Here is an 18,884-nt window from a genome sequence, read left to right on the forward strand (position 1 = left end):
GTAGTAAGGTCTTATGGGACCAAACTGCTGAGGTCATCGGTCCCTAGGCTTACACACTACTTAATCTAGCTTAAACGAACAACACACACACCCATGCCTGAGGGAGGACTCGAACCTCCGACGGGGGCAGCCGCGCGGACCGTGACAAGGCGCCTGAGACCACGCGGCTACCCCACGCGGCCAGGACATTTAGAGAACACAAGAGGCTAGGAAGAAACATCATGCTTCATGAACAAAACCAGAAAATAAGAAAAAGTTAAATAAAACCATTCAAATCTTTTGCGAAACGATTTGTCTAAAAGTAAGAAATAAACTGACTAGAGAAACATTTGACGCGTCTTTGAATGATGCTCCAAAATTTGAACATCAAGAGAGATTAAGAATTTAATGTTCAACGTTTAACATAGAATCCTAGAATTTTAAAGGGTACTGGAGGGAGTTTGTCTGGCGGATTATGTAGATCGTGCAGTCTGGGCCTTGACGTATTTCTATCCTCTGTGCCCAAAGGCTTAAAGAAGCTCCAGCCACTTTCCAATCTCAAAAATTTTCCATAGAAATATCAGAAAAGAGAATGCTCATTCTCAAGCGGCACCCCATTTGCAGTAAATAATTTGCAGCATCATTCTAAGGCGCGTCAAATGTTTCTCTACTTGGTTTCTTTTCTTACTGTTAGGGAATAATTTCACAAAGCACTTGACTGTCCTTTTCCTTAAAAAAAAAAAGGAAAAGAAAAAAGAAAGAAAGAGAATTACCTATGCTGAAGACGAGACCGGTAGTGTCCATCAGCCTTCTAAATTACAACTTTTCAGACAAAAGCGTAAATGGGTTTATTTTGCTGTTGTTGTCCCTTTGTGCACTGTTAAAAGTATTAAATTATATCTGGATTCAAGTCCCTTACGGCGCGTAATTTTAACATGTCCCACACACAGGGCCGGTAAGAGAGCGTTTTTCCATACATGCGAATTCTCATTTGGCGTATCGCTCCCTCCTCCTCCTTTCCCCGTTCATTTTCAACCGTATCAGTTTTAGCTACTAATTGTGATACACACTGTATACAAATCTTGCACTCCGGATCCCATCTCAGATTAGTGCCCCAAGCGGTAGGTTGTGTCGCTCGAGCCTCGAACTAACCTCTGCCCATACAGTAATATTACACTGTTCAGTAGTAGGACTCATCTGATATGAATCAACTGTACCAAAATAGTGATTCACTGAGGATGACTTATCTTACTCTATGCAGAGTGTATGCAGCATGGCTTGTGTTTGATAAAATTTAAAACTTTGTGCCGTCGCAGGATGTGCTCTACCAAGCACGCATCACGTAACTGGAAGGTGGGTAATATAATACTTCTTGCACATCTTCCTGATTGTTCTAATAGTCTGCCCGCACAATGATATGCTTCGTGAAAATCAGCCTGTTGGCTAACCTGTTAAAACTAAGGTAAACTAATCTACGAATATCTCCGAACTCACATGACTTCTTGTGACCTTATTGTGCCATAGGCCTACATCTACTGCGAAGATAAATCAACAGCAATGAAAATAAGGTTCTCTTGGCAGCTTCTCATACCTTGGATCCATATTGTATTATTGCGCTGCAGCCGCACCAATAGTCAGCTTGTATGTTTTACCTGAAAGTGAGAAAAAATGCTTTAATGTGAGGTATAGAAATACTTTATCCTCATTGTGGTAATCAATGGCTAGTAGCTGACAGCATTACATCCCCCACCCCTGTTCCCACTCTGGAGATATGCATTATCTCTACATATCACAGAGGCGCTATCTTGTGAGACGGGGAGATGAGTTAGACTTTGATACAATGCACACTCATGTTAACGACCTTCTTGTACATCGGTCAGTGTGAATGTGGTTTTGGGACTGCTTCTCGTACCTAATTAGGACAAGGAAAATAAATGGAAATAAATGTGCTGAGTTTAGTCGAAAGCATTCAAATGAACGTCCGTGGACTTGGGTGAGCCATCATCTTTGTATGTCTTTGCTTAGTCTCAGGATCTGCCCACTTGACTGTCTGTTTGCCAATGGGTAACGGCTGTTGCCTCTTTTTGTGCATCACGTTATATTCTTTGTATAATACGTCATGTAGTACACAGTGCAGTGCAATGTGCGAGTTCGTTTCAACCTGAAGCGGTCTAACACAGCGTACAGTATTACATTTATCAGCTTTCTCATTAGAAGTAATTTACTGGCAGTATCCGCATTCATATTAATCTGTCTCTATGTACAAAAATGATGAAGCGGACCAATAAACAATTAGTCACCAACCATGTGTACCTACAAGCATTAGAACTCTCAACAGCTAGGGCCCAATCCGGGACACTGTTGTTTAATAGAACAGTTGTTTTGCTCACCAAGAATGGCGACGAATTATTTGGTTAATGTGCCAAAGTTGAATGGACTTGAAAATTACGGTGCTTGGGCTGCAATCGAGAAAGTGCTGCCGGCCGAAGCGGCCGAGCGGTTCTAGGCGCTACAGTCTGGAACCGCGAGACCGCTACGGTCGCAGGCTCGAATCCTGCCTCGGGCATGGATGTGTGTGATGTCCTTAGGTTAGTTAGGTTTAAGTAGTTCTAAGTTCTAGGGGACTGATGACCTCAGAAGTTCAGTCCCATAGTGCTCAGAGCCATTTTTTGAGAAAGTGCTTACTCTCGAAGAATTGACATAATGTATCCAAAGATGCCAATTTCAAGGCGAAAATAATTCTTACTATTGATTCGTCCTTGCATGTGTTTGTAAAAGAAGCACTGACAACAGCGGACTTGTAACAGAAACTGGAATCACTGTTTGATGACTCACACACTGCACTGCGCTGAGTGCTACATGACGTAGTGCACAAAGAATATAACGTGATAGAGAAGAATAAACCTATTGAGAACATTAATACCAGTTCGTCTAGAAAAATGTGGTTCAGTGACAAGTTATGTAAATCAAGTAATAGGAAATGGCCAGAATTACTTGGAACTGGTTTTGTGGTTAGTGTTGAATGGATTGGTTCATTATTGTTAGCAGGATTACCGGAAAAATACTCTCTGATGATTATGGCCATTGGACATTCATGAATTCCTATTACGACAGATGTATGTAATTAAAAGCTTCTCAATATGGAAGAAGAGGTTACCACTGGCAGTGCTTAATTTCTGATTGCGGCTATCGAGGCGAATCCAATGATGGATAACAGTATGGTCTTTGAAGGTCAACGAAGGTCCCAAAGGTGGCATGAACATCCATTTACAGAGGGTGTTCGAAATGATGACCACTGGTATCAATGCAGTACTGAAATCTTTTTATCATGGGTTGAGAGGTATTCCTGATCACTTCGGCACTTATCGAAGCACATGCTCTGACGATTCTCTATCGTATATCGTGCAAATAGTAAATATTCGCCGAATACTGCGTATCTATCTAACGTGCCATTGACATGTAAACACTATTCGACGGTTTCGCAATGGAACACTAATAGGAGCGGTAAGACTAGTATCATCGAATCAAGCGAATGTGAATGACGGATTCCGTCGAAGTACAAGTCGATATGCTTCTCATTTACAGAGAATGCCAACGAAATTCAGTGAGAGCTAGAGACTTACACGCTGAAAGATATCCTCAACGTACTCACGCTACACGTCGTACATTTAAATATATGTATAACAAATTGAGAGCAACTGGATCTTTAACGCATCGGAAACATATCCGGCAATGGAAAGTTACTAACGAGGAAACGGAAATTGGTACTCTTGCCACTGTGGTTCGAGATCCTTGTGTTAGTTCGCGTCAAATCGCAAGGGAATCTGGCATGAGCCAGAGTAGTGTTGTTCGTGTTCTGCATCGCCATGAATATCATCCTTACCATGTCAGTCTCCTCCGAGAATTAAGTGATACGGATTGTATGCGTCGCGTTGAATTCTGCCGATGGGGTCAACTTCAGATTCAGAGGAATGACACATTTATTAATTTTATTTTATTTACTGGCGAGGCTACATTCATGAACCATAGAAATGTTAATTTGCATAACACGCATTATTGGGCAACTGCAAATCGATGTTGGCTGCGGCAAGTTGCACACTAAAAACCGTGTTTCGTCAGTGTATGGTGTAGGATTCTGGAGGACAGAATTATAGGCTCCTATTTTATCGAAGGAAATCTTAAAGGCAGGAACAAGGAACAGAAAGTGGTATCAACAAGATGGGTGTCCGGCACATTTTTCGCTCATGGCTAGAAATGAATTGGAGAGACAGTTCCCAAATCGTTGAATTGGACGCGGAGGAGATGTGTCGTGGTCGGCTCGTTCGCCTGACTTGACGCCTCTGGATTTTTTCTTGTGGGGATTTGAAAAAGACATTGTTTATAAAGACGTTCCAACTACAACTGAAGATATGCGAGAGAGAATTGTCAGATCGTGTGCTTCGATAAGTGCCGAAGTGATAAGGAATACCTCTCAATCCATGATAAGAAGATTTCAGCACTGCATTGATACCAATGCTCATCACTTCGAACACATTCTGTAAATGGATTTTCATGTCACCTTTGGGACCTTCGTTGACCTTCAAAGACCATACTGTTACACATCATTGGATTCGTCTCGATAGCCGCTATCAGAAAATAAGCACCAAACTATAGCATCCCATTTAAAAAAAACAAAGTTGACCCTCATATCTCTGAAGCGACCCCACCTAGCAACAAAAAACAAACGTCATGTTATGGCCCCCATTGTCCCATGCAGCATTTGTCTTACAAACTTTTCGGTACTATCGTACTTTCGGAGTTATTTTAGTTGGTAATAGTTAGTGACTCACCCTGTATATGTACAAACGTATGGGCTTCCTACATCATCGTAGCTGACCACGCGTAGTAACGCCTGTTTTCTGGTGCTCTCTGGCAACTGCTGATACGAAGCTATTTCTAACAGGTCGTGAGAAAATATTGCAAATGGTGCTTTGAAAAACGTTAGTTTCAAAGTAAATTTCTTTTTACGCAAATTGTATTATGTTATGTGTGTGAAGGTGCAATGAATTTCTTAAATCACAGAGCGTTTTATTCTCATATAAAACTTAACACATTGATGACTAGCCACTTAGAAGAATTTCGAGCCCAGAAGACCAGACATTAATGTCATTATTTCAAATTTTACTGGCACATTTGTGAGATGCATCTTAAAGTGTAACATACGCAAAAAAGACCAATAATATGTGTGAAAGCTTAGCTTTCCTTGTAGCTTGTTAATCCTCAAGACCAATATTTTACGGGAAAGCTTAATGTTTCTTGTAGCTATACTATGTACATTAATTCAAACCATTAACTTTTCATATTTGTGTGTTCACTCTACGTAACAGTGATGGTGCTATTGGCTGACTACGTCAAGTCTCCTATGCTCTGAATATCTGCTTAATTGGCTGGCAAGATCACGTAACATGAGCTGTGACTGGCTTACAAGAACGCATTTCGATCTCGATTTCAATGCTTCAGAAACTAACGTGCTGCTTTGAATCTATACTATCGTAACACGAATGCAAAAATATGCAGCTTATCGTAGTATGAAAATATACAGCGTAAAAGTTGCTACACATCAGAGCTTTCTAAAACATTTTCTTGCCTAGTTTTTTCGTTCTCTGAAGTTCCACACTGGGTGTATAAAACATTTACCATTCAATGGATTGATATTTTTACAGTATACTGTCATATATAATGGAAAAAGTGTATTTTTCACCTTGAAAGAAATGTACTTTCACGTTAGAAAAAGTGCATTTTTAAGCGAGAAATCCGGGAAATATCCTCGATTCTTTTTTTCTTGTCCGCGTATGCACCTTTTACACTCAACATGAAGGTTATTAACACCCATAAATAGATCTCATGGGCGAATGAGCTTAAAAACTATTAATAATTTTCTATAAATGCGTTAAAACAACACTGATGGTCATAGCATAAAGTAATTGCCGATATAAAATCTAATAATTATGTAAGAACATAAATACCTATGACTAGTTGACCACTAACAAATAAAATGGGAAAGAAACTACCAGTGGATGTGTTTGTCCTCTATAAAACACACACACACACACACACACACACACACACACACACACATACATACACACACACACACACATACATACATACATACACACACAATCACACACACCCGCGCGTGGGAGCGCACGTAATGAAAAAATTAAAATGGTCTTATGAGTGAAAGAAAATGAGGATAAAACATTTTTTAGTAATGGGCAGAGAAACTACGTTTCAACTTATCAATTGTAATAAACTTAATGGGCTCAGATTCGAATTACTGGATAGATTCGTACGCTGAAAGCTAAGAAATATGAGGAGCAGTATAAAGAGAAAGGAGAGAAATAAACATTTGAAGGTGTATACTAATGACATCTCTCTAAGAGCTGGATTAAGATTTAGCTGAGACTCATATTTAGCAACTACAATCAAATGCTGAAAGGAATTGTTTAACAGTGGTTGTGTACCAGCACCAAAACTCGAGAGAAACCGATGACTGAGGGCTTTTTCGTAGCAATGCAAGTTACATGCAAAGTATAAAAATTAACGTCGATCCTAAGGTAGAAATTTGGAAGACATAATATTCTGCTAGTCATGTCGGACGTGAAGTACGTATTACGTCTAGAGTAATTTTTAAGTTCTGTGTCATCCGTCGTCACACTGCTATGAAAGCTGGTCGACAGTAATTACATACCTGGATATCCTGAAGAGCTTTCCCAACATCGAACCACACGTTTAGGCCGAGAACTGTGTGTTTGCAGATGGTAACTTACAGCTCACATCACTTCCATCCGCCTCTATAGCGACTACCGGTATCTTCGCCTTTGATCTGTTTCGCACTGAACTCGGAGCACAACAGGAATTTCAGATTACTGTCGTATCACTGCTAGACAGGAGTGAAAATATAACAATCTGAGTTCAGTATCTGTGAAGGGATCATCATCAACAGAAATTATCATTGGAAATACGATTATCTCTGAGATAAAGACAAAGAATGAATTCGAGTGTCAAATATTATCTTTCCTCTGAGATTATCTTAGCAGACATGATATAAAAATTTAGCAATAGGTGCCGGTTGTTGAGAAGATGAAGACGTATGATGAAATGGTAGGAAATGAGATCATAGACACTCCTGCGACGAGCCATATAGAATCCATATTGCCAATGAATTAAAATTTAATTTGAGCTTTGTAGTACAAAATTATGGTCCACGTCGTTTATCTGTGATAACGCAAGGGAAGGAAACTAATTACATACATTTGACTTGCAACAGAGACCAGTAGAAATCTGCTGACGACAGATGTGGGAAGGTTGTATTTCCGTACTGAGTGAAGCCTTAGATTTAAAAGAAATGACGAGAAAGAAGTGCGGCAATAGCTTTGTCACCATCTTTAAAATCGGTAAAGTGTAGCAACAAATATGTTGTTTTTATAGTCTTCAGATTTTGCTGATTCTTAATTGAAACACATGTCTCTGCCGCTATCAGAAATGGGTAAGGGGTGGTTAATAGGGAGAACACGTATCGTAAACCTGACCGTATTGCCTAAAACGAAAACCTGACTCTTGTTCTTACGAATACTAAATCTCTTGAATATTTGAGTAAAGAATGTTGCTTTGAAAGGAAAACAGTTCGTATCATTTACATCGTTTACTGAGTTCGTAAGTAACATACTTCCTAACAATGGTTACAGCCAATAATGATCATATTAACAGCTACATTTAAGTACGGTTTAAGACTGATGTTTGTTATTAGTGCATTGCGTTTCCAAATTAATTTATAACCCTCTAACAGTTCACGGTAGTCTTAATAACTGTTCAGATAATAATGTAGACCGTCAACGGAAGCTACGGGCTCTAAGATACAGATTTGTCCATTGACTTTGTGAGTAGTTTCGCACTCCCTCCCTAAATAAAAAGCTTAATCGTTCACTATTGCCGTACCATTCGATTGAAAACTTCCAAATTCTTATTTTTTCAACTTTCGCAAACTGTTCACAGATATTTTGGTGCGAATCGATTGCATACGATTGTCCCACGCAAAACCAAATAACGACTCCCACCTTCAGTCTTAGTACACGCACGTAAAGGCCAGCGCTTGGACGATGTTGAACGAAATAGCAAGACAGTGTCTTGTGTTGGTAACGGCGCGCTGAACTCCAATGTTCCAGAGCACTAGCGGTTCGTAGGGGCTACGATTACGTCATACCACTCTCGATAGCAGTAACCCTTACAGTTTGTGCGGGTTCTTTAAATGGCCTATGATTCCTATTCGTGCCGTCCCCGTGCGGCAAAGATATCGTAGGAAGGTAAGATTCTATCAGCGTAAGTTGACAGAAAATTGAAAGCTGTACTATCAATTTTTTTATGTACCTCAATTGTTTTTTCACCGATCTCTGTATCTGTCGGTTTCCTGAGCTGATGCGATAAAGACGTATGTACTTGCTCTCTACCAGTATTGTGTTATTAAAATTTATTATATGCGGCAGTCGCAAGTGTTGATTCTCCTACCGAGCTACACCCTAATCTCCACAACACGATGCGACAAGGACTAGCGTTTTTAAATGGATCTCTTCGGAGAAGAAATCAACCCGAAGAGCGAATACCGACGGAGCCACGCCGGCATTGTTGCTGTTGTTTTTATTTATTTTTTTTAAGGTGGAGCCACTCCACACTCACACCGGCATGGTGGCCAACACAAAAGGTCTGCTGCCATCTCTGCGTAAAGGTTAATGTTCATCAAGTGAGGTCTCGCAGGATGTGAATAATGCAATGTTTGCGTGCGTCTGGTTAAGGTTAGCCATTAATACGCGCTCGTCTGGAGATAGATTGGGTCGAAAATTAAACGAAGGGTAGCGGTTTGAAGGGCAGAGGAGAAAGAGTGCGCCGGCCGCTGTGACCGAGTGGTTCAGAAGCTTTGGCCCGGAACCGCGCTGGTGCTACGGTCACAGGTTCGAATCCTACTTCGGGCATGGGTGTGTGTGATGTCCTTAGGTTAGTTAGGTTTCAGTAGCTCTAAAGTCTACGGGACTGATAACCTCAGATGTTAAGTCCCATAGTGCTCACAGCCATTTGAACCATTTTTTTTTTTTTTTAAAGAGTGCCAAGGCAAGAGCCAAGGGCCGGGTGGTAAGAGCAGTAGCTGATTACTTGCTGCTTGCGAAAGGTCGTACAAGCGTAGGTTTTGTTAATGGCTTCATGCATCGATACCGTGTCAGAGCCATAGGTCGTTATAGTGAAAGGAGTCCGCGTTGTAGTGAAAGGAGTCCGGTGCGTTAGCGCAGAGCCCTCTGCCGCGCCGTGTCGTTAGTGACTTGACACAGCGTCAGCGTCATCAGGCTGATGCTCAACGGCGGCAGCTCGCTGTCGGTCGACGTCTTCTGTTACTGCATGGGACGGTTTTGCTGCAGCTGCTCCTAGAGCAGGTCTGCTTGCTCGGTGTACTGCGCTGCGCACAGGCCTCCTTGCTACATCTACATCTACATCTACATTTATACTCCGCAAGCCACCCAACGGTGTGTGGCGGAGGGCACTTTACGTGCCACTGTCATTATCTCCCTTTCCTGTTCCAGTCGCGTATGGTTCGCGGGAAGAACGACTGTCTGAAAGCCTCTGTGCGCGCTCTAATCTCTCTAATTTTACATTCGTGATCTCCTCGGGAGGTATAAGTAGGGGGAAGCAATATATTCGATACCTCATCCAGAAACGCACCCCCTCGAAACCTGGCGAGCAAGCTACACCGCGATGCAGAGCGCCTCTCTTGCAGAGTCTGCCACTTGAGTTTGTTAAACATCTCCGTAACGCTATCACGGTTACCAAATAACCCTGTGACGAAACGCGCCGCTCTTCTTTGGATCTTCTCTATCTCCTCCGTCAACCCGATCTGGTACGGAGCCCACACTGATGAGCAATACTCAAGTATAGGTCGAACGAGTGTTTTGTAAGCCACCTCCTTTGTTGATGGACTACATTTTCTAAGGACTCTCCCAATGAATCTCAACCTGGTACCCGCCTTACCAACAATTAATTTTATATGATCATTCCACTTCAAATCGTTCCGCACGCATACTCCCAGATATTTTACAGAAGTAACTGCTACCAGTGTTTGTTCCGCTATCATATAATCATACAATAAAGGATCCTTCTTTCTATGTATTCGCAATACATTACATTTGTCTATGTTAAGGGTCAGTTGCCACTCCCTGCACCAAGTGCCTATCCGCTGCAGATCTTTCTGCATTTCGCTACAATTTTCTAATGCTGCAACTTCTCTGTATACTACAGCATCATCCGCGAAAAGCCGCATGGAACTTCCGACACAATCTACTAGGTCATTTATATATATTGTGAAAAGCAATGGTCCCATAACACTCCCCTGTGGCACGCCAGAGGTTACTTTAATGTCTGTAGACGTCTCTCCGTTGATAACAACGTGCGACAAGGACTTGCGTTTTTAATGGATCTCTTCGGAGAAGAAATCAACCCGAAGAGCGGATACCAACGGAGCCACGCCGGCATTGTTGCTTATGCTTATCTGGCACCGATGTCCCATAGGGAACTTTAGCAAGGAGGCATGAGCTCCACGTCTCCCAAGCCAAGATATTAGCGCCTGGAAAAGCTTCAAGACCACCATAGTCTGCGTGGTTGCTCCATACAACAGCCAAGGTCAGCCATGTACTGCCTCCAAACACAGCCTCCACATCAGAAGTCAACTGCATCCGTAGCCCACGAAACACATTAGGACGTCCCATCAGTTGCTTATTAAACTGTCCAGGGAGATCAATTTCAGTCGCCCACAATGTCTTGTAAATAGGCGCACTGCGCCGCCAGCGACGACGGTAACCACGTCACAGAGGCATTGCTGAGGCTCGTTAACACACAGTGATCGTAGCAAGCCAACACCCAGTGAACGCCCAGAGCTGTGTGTTAACGTGCCTCAGCAATGCCTCTGTGACGTGGTTACCGTCGTCGCTGGCGGCGCAGTGCGCCTATTTACAAGACATTGTGGGCGACTGAAATTGATCTCGCTGGACAGTTTAATAAGCAACAACTGATGGGACGTCCTAATGTGTTTCGTGGACTACGGATGCAGTTTGGTTCAAATGGCTCTGAGCACTACGGGACTCAACTACTCAGGTCATCAGTCCCCTAGAACTTAGAACTACTTAAACCTAACTAGCCTAAGGACATCACACACTTCCATGCCCGAGGCAGGATTCGAACCTGCGACCGCAGCGGTCGCGCGGTTCCAGACTGTAGCGCCTAGAACCGCTCGGCCACTCCGGCTGGCGGATGCAGTTTACTTCTGATGTGGAAGCTGTGTTTGGAGGCAGTACATGGCTGAGCTTGGCTATTGGATGGGGCAACCACGCAGACTATGGTGGCCTTGAAGCTTTTCCAGACGCTAATATCTTGGATTGGGAGACGTGGAGTATAGCAGAGACCACAGGCATCCTTGCTGCAGGCCGTTCCCTCGCGCAAGGGCGACGTGTGCTGCCTTCTTGTCTTCTTTTTCCTTCGCGCTGGCCATCCCTATGGCTTTCGGCGTCGCTGCCGTTGCCGTTGGGGCGACGGATGTCTTCTTGGCGCCATTCTCCTGCGGTGCTGCTGGGGCGGTCGCTGGGTCAGGCACCCTAACGCCCTTCTGCGTGGGTGCAGGAGCGTTCGCCGGAGTTTGCACCCCTTCTGCTGATCGTAGGTCTTGGGTGAGCTCTGCAGGCAGTTGCCTCAAGAGCTGATCCTTCTCTGCAACCAGGGTGACTGCGAAAGCCACCCTCTCTCCCGCCGTTACGGCTCTGAGGGCCGATGTGGCTTCCTCCACGGCACTGCGGAAGTCGACGCCGCTGTTCTCAACGGGGCGAGCTACATCCCGTCCATCCGCCTCTGGGTGGTCGCGGCCGCCGCTGTTGGGGGGAGCTGCTTCTGCTCTGTCCCTCAACTGAGCCGGGCTGGTTTATGCCCGTCGTCGTCTTCTGCGCCGCGTCGGTGAGACCACCTCGCCACCTTCGCCACTTCTGTGGCTTGAGAAAGGCGGGCAACTTCGCCAGCTGGCGACGTACGGTCCGCCACACCCAGCATATAGACGGTACAGCCTCTTGCCTTCAGGAAGAAGATTAGCTATAGAAAAAGCCAAGCAACCCCCCCCCCCCCCCCAACATGAACAGAGAGGAAAAGCGTCTTGCCCGCCACAGCACTACAGAATGGCAGCTCACGCGAAGCAACACACACAGGCGCGGAGAAGACCACAGCGACCACGGGTGCACAGAGTACTGGCACACCTCAGCCAGCACTATGCAGGAAGTAAACAGCGTTACGTCACAACTGCCAGCCGTTTCCCATTCGCCTGTTTCCACCAGTGGCAAGCAATAGAGCAAACAGCAATCAAGAATATCTGTTTCCACCAATGAAAAGAAATAACGGAAACACCACTACACGACGTCTAACACCCCTCTTTCTCATCCTTAGTAGGCAACGACCTCTTCCACCAATATACAGGGTGTTACAAAAAGGTACGGCCAAACTTTCAGGAAACATTCCTCACACACAAATAAAGAAAAGATCTTATGTGGACATGTGTCCGGAAACGCTTAATTTCCATGTTAGAGCTCATTTTAGTTTCATCAGTATGTACTGTACTTCCTCGATTCACCGCCAGTTGGGCCAATTGAAGCAAGGTAATGTTGACTTCGGTGCTTGTGTTGACATGCGACTCATTGCTCTACAGTACTAGCATCAAGCATATCAGTACGTAGCATCAACAGGTTAGTGTTCATCACGAACGTGGTTTTGCAGTCAGTGCAATGTTTACAAATGCGGAGGTGGCAGATGCCCATTTGATATGTGGATTTGCACGGGGCAATAGCCGTGGCGCGGTACGTTTGTATCGAGACAGATTTCCAGAACGGAGGTGTCCCGACAGGAAGACGTTCGAAGCAATTGATCGGCGTCTTATGGAGCACGGAACATTCCAGACTATGACTCGCGACTGGGGAAGACCTATAACGACGAGGACACCTGCAATGGACGAGGCAATTCTTCGTGCAGTTGACGATAACCCTAATGTCAGCGTCAGCGAAGTGACTGCTGTACAAGGTAACGTTGACCACGTCACTGTATGGAGAGTGCTACGGGAGAACCAGTTGTTTCCGTACCATGTACAGCATGTGCAGGCACTATCAGCAGCTGATTGGCCTCCACGGGTACACTTCTGCGAATGGTTCATCCAACAATGTGTCAATCCTCATTTCAGTGCAAATGTTCTCTTTACGGATGAGGCTTCATTCCAACGTGATCAAATTGTAAATTTTCACAATCAACATGTGTGGGCTGACGAGAATCCGCACGCAATTGTGCAATCACGTCATCAACACAGATTTTCTGTGAACGTTTGGGCAGGCATTGTTGGTGATGTCTTGATTGGGCCCCATGTTCTTCCACCTACGCTCAATGGAGCACGTTATTATGAGTTCATATGGGATACTCTACCTGTGCTGCTAGAACATGTGCCTTTACAAGTACGACACAACATGTGGTTCATGCACGATGGAGCTCCTGCACATTTCAGTCGAAGTGTTCGTACGCTTCTCAACAACAGATTCGGTGACCGATGGATTGGTAGAGGCGGACCAATTCCATGGCCTCCACGCTCTCCTGACCACAAGCCTCTTGACTTTCATTTATGGGGGCATTTGAAAGCTCTTGTCTACGCAACCCCGGTACCAAATGTAGAGACTCTTCGTGCTCGTATTGTGGACGGCTGTGACACAATACGCCATTCTCCAGGGGTGGAACAGCGCATCAGGGATTCCATGCGACGAAGGGTGGATGCATGTATCCTCGCTAACGGAGGACATTTTGAACATTTCCTGTAACAAAGTGTTTGTAGTCACGCTGGTACGTTCTGTTGCTGTGTGTTTCCATTCCATGATTAATGTGATTTGAAGAGAAGTAATAAAATGAGCTCTAACATGGAAAGTAAGCGTTTCCGAACACATGTCCATATAACATCTTTTCTTTCTTTGTGTGTGAGGAATGTTTCCTGAAAGTTTGGCCGTACCTTTTTGTAACACCCTGTATAAGCACCAAACCCTACCAATTCAGCAGTTAGAGGGAAAAAAATCTAGAGGAAGGCCACTTGCAATACTGGCCGAAACATCGGAAGTCTTGCACTCTGACAATGCGGTCACAGAGCCAGAAGAATTTTATTGATTGTGACAATGGCCATAGAAGACCACAGTAACATGTGCGTAAAAAAAATTTTGTGTGCACAGTTCAGGTCCGAGTTCAAATCTCCAGTCTAAAGATTCGTTAACACTATAAGTTTCTTAATGGCAATTCCGCTGCACACCACTTAAATAATTTTTTGAGGTAGCTCTGGAAGATGAACTATTATTGACAGAGGAGATATGGAAGTAATTGGTTATAAACCTGTAAAATACCAACTCCTGGCAAGTTACCTTTTTGTTCCTGTTTTCTCTTGAAATACTGTATTACATATTATTTCACTTGTGGTGACATTATTCGGCTTTGTAATCAACTAGTTTTGTACGTTTTTATTCTGAGTGTAAGACAATTAACTGACTGGTTAAATACATATTCTATTGTGAAACACTTGGTACTGAATGTAATTACAACTCACTTTGGGTAGTGATTGGTATTGGTTATATACAGTGTCATATTGTGTAACAGCTATTTCGTTTATTGATAAATCATAGAAAAATTGTTAAAATAAATATCGCTTTACTACAATATTAAAACAAATTTTCCTTAAGGTCCATGCACTTGTAGACGATCGTACAGTTTGTCAAACTTCACATATTTGTCTAATTATTTGGCAATGTGTTGCTTTGTTTGATGTATTTGTTAAACATAGACTGTGCTTGATAGGTTCAATCAACAATTCAATAACTGCAAATTTTAGGGAAAATTTGGGTTTGGGATGAGGTGTGTAACTTGACACTGATTTACAATCTTACTTATTAGAAAAAGCCAACGGCCTTGCCACAATGGTAACAGTGGTTCCCATCAGATCACTGAAGTTAATCCCTGTCGGGCTGGGCTAGCACCTGGATGGGTGACCATCTGGTTTGCCGAGCGCCGTTGGCAAGCGGGGTGCACTCAGCCATTGTGAGGCAAACTGAGGAACTACTCGATTGAGAAGTAGCGGCTCCAGTCTCACAAACTGACATACGGCCAGTAGAGCGGTGTGCTGACCACATGCCTCTCCATATCCGCAGCCAGTGCCCAGTGACATCTGTGGGCTGAGGGTGACACGGCGGCCGGTCGGTGCCGTTGGGCCTTCCAAGGCCTGTTCAGACGGAGTTATTAGAAAAGACAACGCTCTATGTGGAAGAGGTAATACCTGTGAAATTTGATAAAATTGAAATTCATCCACATCTCCTTCTGAAAATCAGGAAAATAATGAACTCACTCAAAAGTAAAAACTTGCTTGGAATTGAAGACTTTTCCAACAGAGTACTAAAAGCTTGTTCCCAACAGAGAAGTAGAGGTCTCAGCCACGTAAGTAACAGCTCATTGATAGACAAACAGACGGACATATGCTATTGTTAAACCATTGCATTAAAAGCGGGATAGGTCTGATTAGAAATATATCCAAGAGTAGCTTCACATATTTTTAAAAATAAAATGCTAACAAAACGTCAATTTGGTTTTCAGAAAAACTTCTGAATAGAAAATGCTATGTATCATTTTACTGATTAAATATTAAACGGTCTGACTATCCAAACATAGCCCATTGAATTTTTTGTGACCTCTCAAACGCTTTTGGTTGTGTAAATCATGGAATTCTTCTAGGTAAGCTTACGTATTACGATATGAGCACGACAGTGCACAAATGATTTAATTAATATTTATCTGGAAGAGTGCAGGAGGTTGAAATAAACAGTTCACATAATGGACAAAAATCAGCATGTTCATCAAACTGAGGATGTATCAGTAATGTAGTCCCACTGGTTTCAGTCTCAGGTTTCTTATTGTCCTTAAAGTATATCAGGGACTTGCCACTCTATATTCGCAAAGCTCTTTTTATTGAAGATGCAAGTGTAGGTATCATACCCAAGAAATGAGAATTAACTAAGGAATTTCTAAATAGTACCTTTCAGAAAATTATTATGTGGTCCTCTGCAAATGGCCTCTCATTAAATTTTGATAAAACAAAGTATATACACTTCTGTACTGTAAATGGCATAACGCAATTAGTAAATATAGATTTTGAACAGAAGTCTGTGGCTAGGGCAGAATCTTCAAAACTTTTTGGTGTGTGCATGGATGAGAGACTGCATTGGAAGAAAAACACTGATGATTTGTTGAAATGTTCGAACTTGAGCTACTTATGTAATCAGGGTTAACCCAATTTAGGCGATAAACATTTTAGTAAATTAGCTTACTATGTACATTTTCTTTCACTGCTCGTGTATGGCTTCATATTTTGGGGTAGTTTATCATTAAGGGAAAAAGTGTTCATTGAACACAAGTGTGAAATTAGAATAATAGCTGAAGCCCACCCAAGATCATATTGCAGAGATTTATTTAAGGAACTAGGGCAACTCACAGTAGCTTCACAAGATATTTATAACTCACTCCAGTTCAAAAACCTCAGATCAAAAGCAATCGCAATGTGCATATCTACAACACTAGGAGAAAGGACTATGCTCGTGATTCTGGATTAAGTCTAACTTTGATACAGAAAGGGGTGAATTATGATACCACAAAAGTCTTTGGTCACTTTCCATTATAGCGTCAGTAATCTGGCAGATAGCCAGCAAATGTTTAAAAACAAATTGAAAGAATTTCTAAATGACAACTCCTTCTTCTTAGAAGATGAGTTTTTAGATATAAGTTACTAATTTTACAATTATTAAAAATTGAACTGTTAACATAATAATATTTTATTAACATAAAAATAAAGAAACTGACACATTCCACATCTTCAAAAAGCGTCGTATTCATGATCTACGGAACAAGTATTAATTTAATCTAATCTAATCTCAGGAAAACTTTGACTGATGGGCAGTTCGAAAACTAAGTTTGACTATGTACACTTGTGTCCGTCGAACAAAACCTAGTTGCTATCCAGAATTAGAGATGACAAACTGTACGACTGCTATGTTTCACCGTCCAGTTTGAGTTAAAATGACGTTGTGACGCTATTTCTCTCAAAAACATTTGGAGAAATTCAAAATATCACATGTTATTTCCAAAACGATAGAGGTGTTAACATCTTTACCATCCAGATACTACATGGGAAGACGTACAAAAAAAAAAAAAAAAAAAAAAAACAAAAAAAACAAAAAGTCTATGCAGAATGTTCCAGCAGGAATGCAATAAAATAATATTGTCTATTCATATTTCATTTATTACTACCCATGTTTCCATAGTAATGTCACTAGATGGTTAAAATCTGCTCCATTTGCCAGATATCTCAAAGTTAGATCGTTAAGAAATTAGAATAAATTTCCATATAACTATACCTTCTTTTCCTATGTGAATGCGCAGTAATTCTAATAGGTTAATAAAAGTTCAACTGTCCATTTGGAGAAAGAACAGAGAAGGAGAAGGAACAGAGTTTGGATGGCGTGTACAGGTACAGCTGCCCATGCAGCTTCAACATGATACCACTGTTCATCAAGAGTAGTGACTGGCGTATAGTGACAAGCCAGTTGCTCGGCCACCATTGACCAGACGTTATCAATTGGTGAGAGATCTGGAGAATGTGCTGGCCAGGGCAGCAGTCGAACATTTTCTGTATCCTGAAAAGCCCGTACAGGACCTGCACCATGCAGTCATGCATTATCCTGCTGAAATGTAGGGTTTCGCTTGGATCGAATGAAGGCTAGAGCCACGGTTCGTAACACATCTGAAATGTAACGTCCACTGTTCGAAGTGCCGTCAATGTGAACAAGAGGTGACCGAGACATGTAACCAATGGCACCCCATACAATCACGCCGGGTGATACGCCAGTATGGCGATGACGAATACACGCTTCCAATGTGCGTTCACCGCGATATCGCCAAACGCGGATGCGACCATCATGATGCTGTAAACGGAACCTGGTTTCATCCGAAAAAATAACGTTTTGCCATTCGTGCACCCAGGTTCGTCGAGGAGTACACCATCGCAGGCGCTCCTGTCTGTGATGCAGCGTCAAGGGTAACAGCAGCCACGGTCTCCCAGCTGATAGTCCATGCTGCTCCAAACGTTCGTGCAGATGGTTGTTGTCTTGCAAACGTCCCCATCTGTTGACTCAGGGATCGAGACGTGGCTCCACGATCCGTTACAGCCATGCGGATGCCTGTCATCTCGACTGCTAGTGATATGAGGCCGCTGGGATCCAGCACGGCGTTCCGTATTACCCTACTGAACCCACCGATTCCATATTCTGCTAACAGTCATTGGATCTCGACCAACGCGAGCAGCAATGTCGCGATACGATAAACCGCAATCGCGATAAGCTAGAATCCGACCATTATCAAAGTCGGAAACGTGATGGTACGCATTTCTCCTCCTTACACGAGGCATCACAACAACGTTTCACCAGACAACGCCCGTAAACTGCTGTTTGTGTATGAGAAATCGGTTGGAAACTTTCCTCTTGTCAACACGTTGTAGGCGTCGCCACCGGCGCCGGCCTTGTGTGAATGCTCTGAAAAGCTAATCACTTGCATATCACAGCATCTTCTTCCTGTCGCTTACATTTCGCGTCTGTAGCACGTGATCTTCGTGGTGTAGCAATTTTAATGGCCAGTAGTGTATATTAAAGAAAATACACTCCTGGAAATGGAAAAAAGAACACATTGACACCGGTGTGTCAGACCCACCATACTTGCTCCGGACACTGCGAGAGGGCTGT

General features: G+C 43.0%; 1 protein-coding gene across 1 annotated transcript in view; it reads right to left on the reverse strand.

Moving 5' to 3' along the window:
- The window catches only part of LOC126088480 (sialin-like), a 281,989-nt gene extending 275,110 nt beyond the window's left edge, over positions 1-6,879 (reverse strand). The window contains exon 1 of the mRNA XM_049906622.1: positions 6,713-6,879. Coding sequence (XP_049762579.1) covers positions 6,713-6,741 — 29 coding nt within the window. The 5' untranslated portion in view covers positions 6,742-6,879. The remainder of the gene's footprint in view (positions 1-6,712) is intronic.
- Between the last annotated feature and the right edge of the window lie 12,005 nt (positions 6,880-18,884).

The sequence above is a fragment of the Schistocerca cancellata genome, chromosome 6, assembly GCF_023864275.1.
Source record: "Schistocerca cancellata isolate TAMUIC-IGC-003103 chromosome 6, iqSchCanc2.1, whole genome shotgun sequence".
In the NCBI taxonomy this organism is placed as follows: Eukaryota; Metazoa; Arthropoda; class Insecta; order Orthoptera; family Acrididae; genus Schistocerca; species Schistocerca cancellata.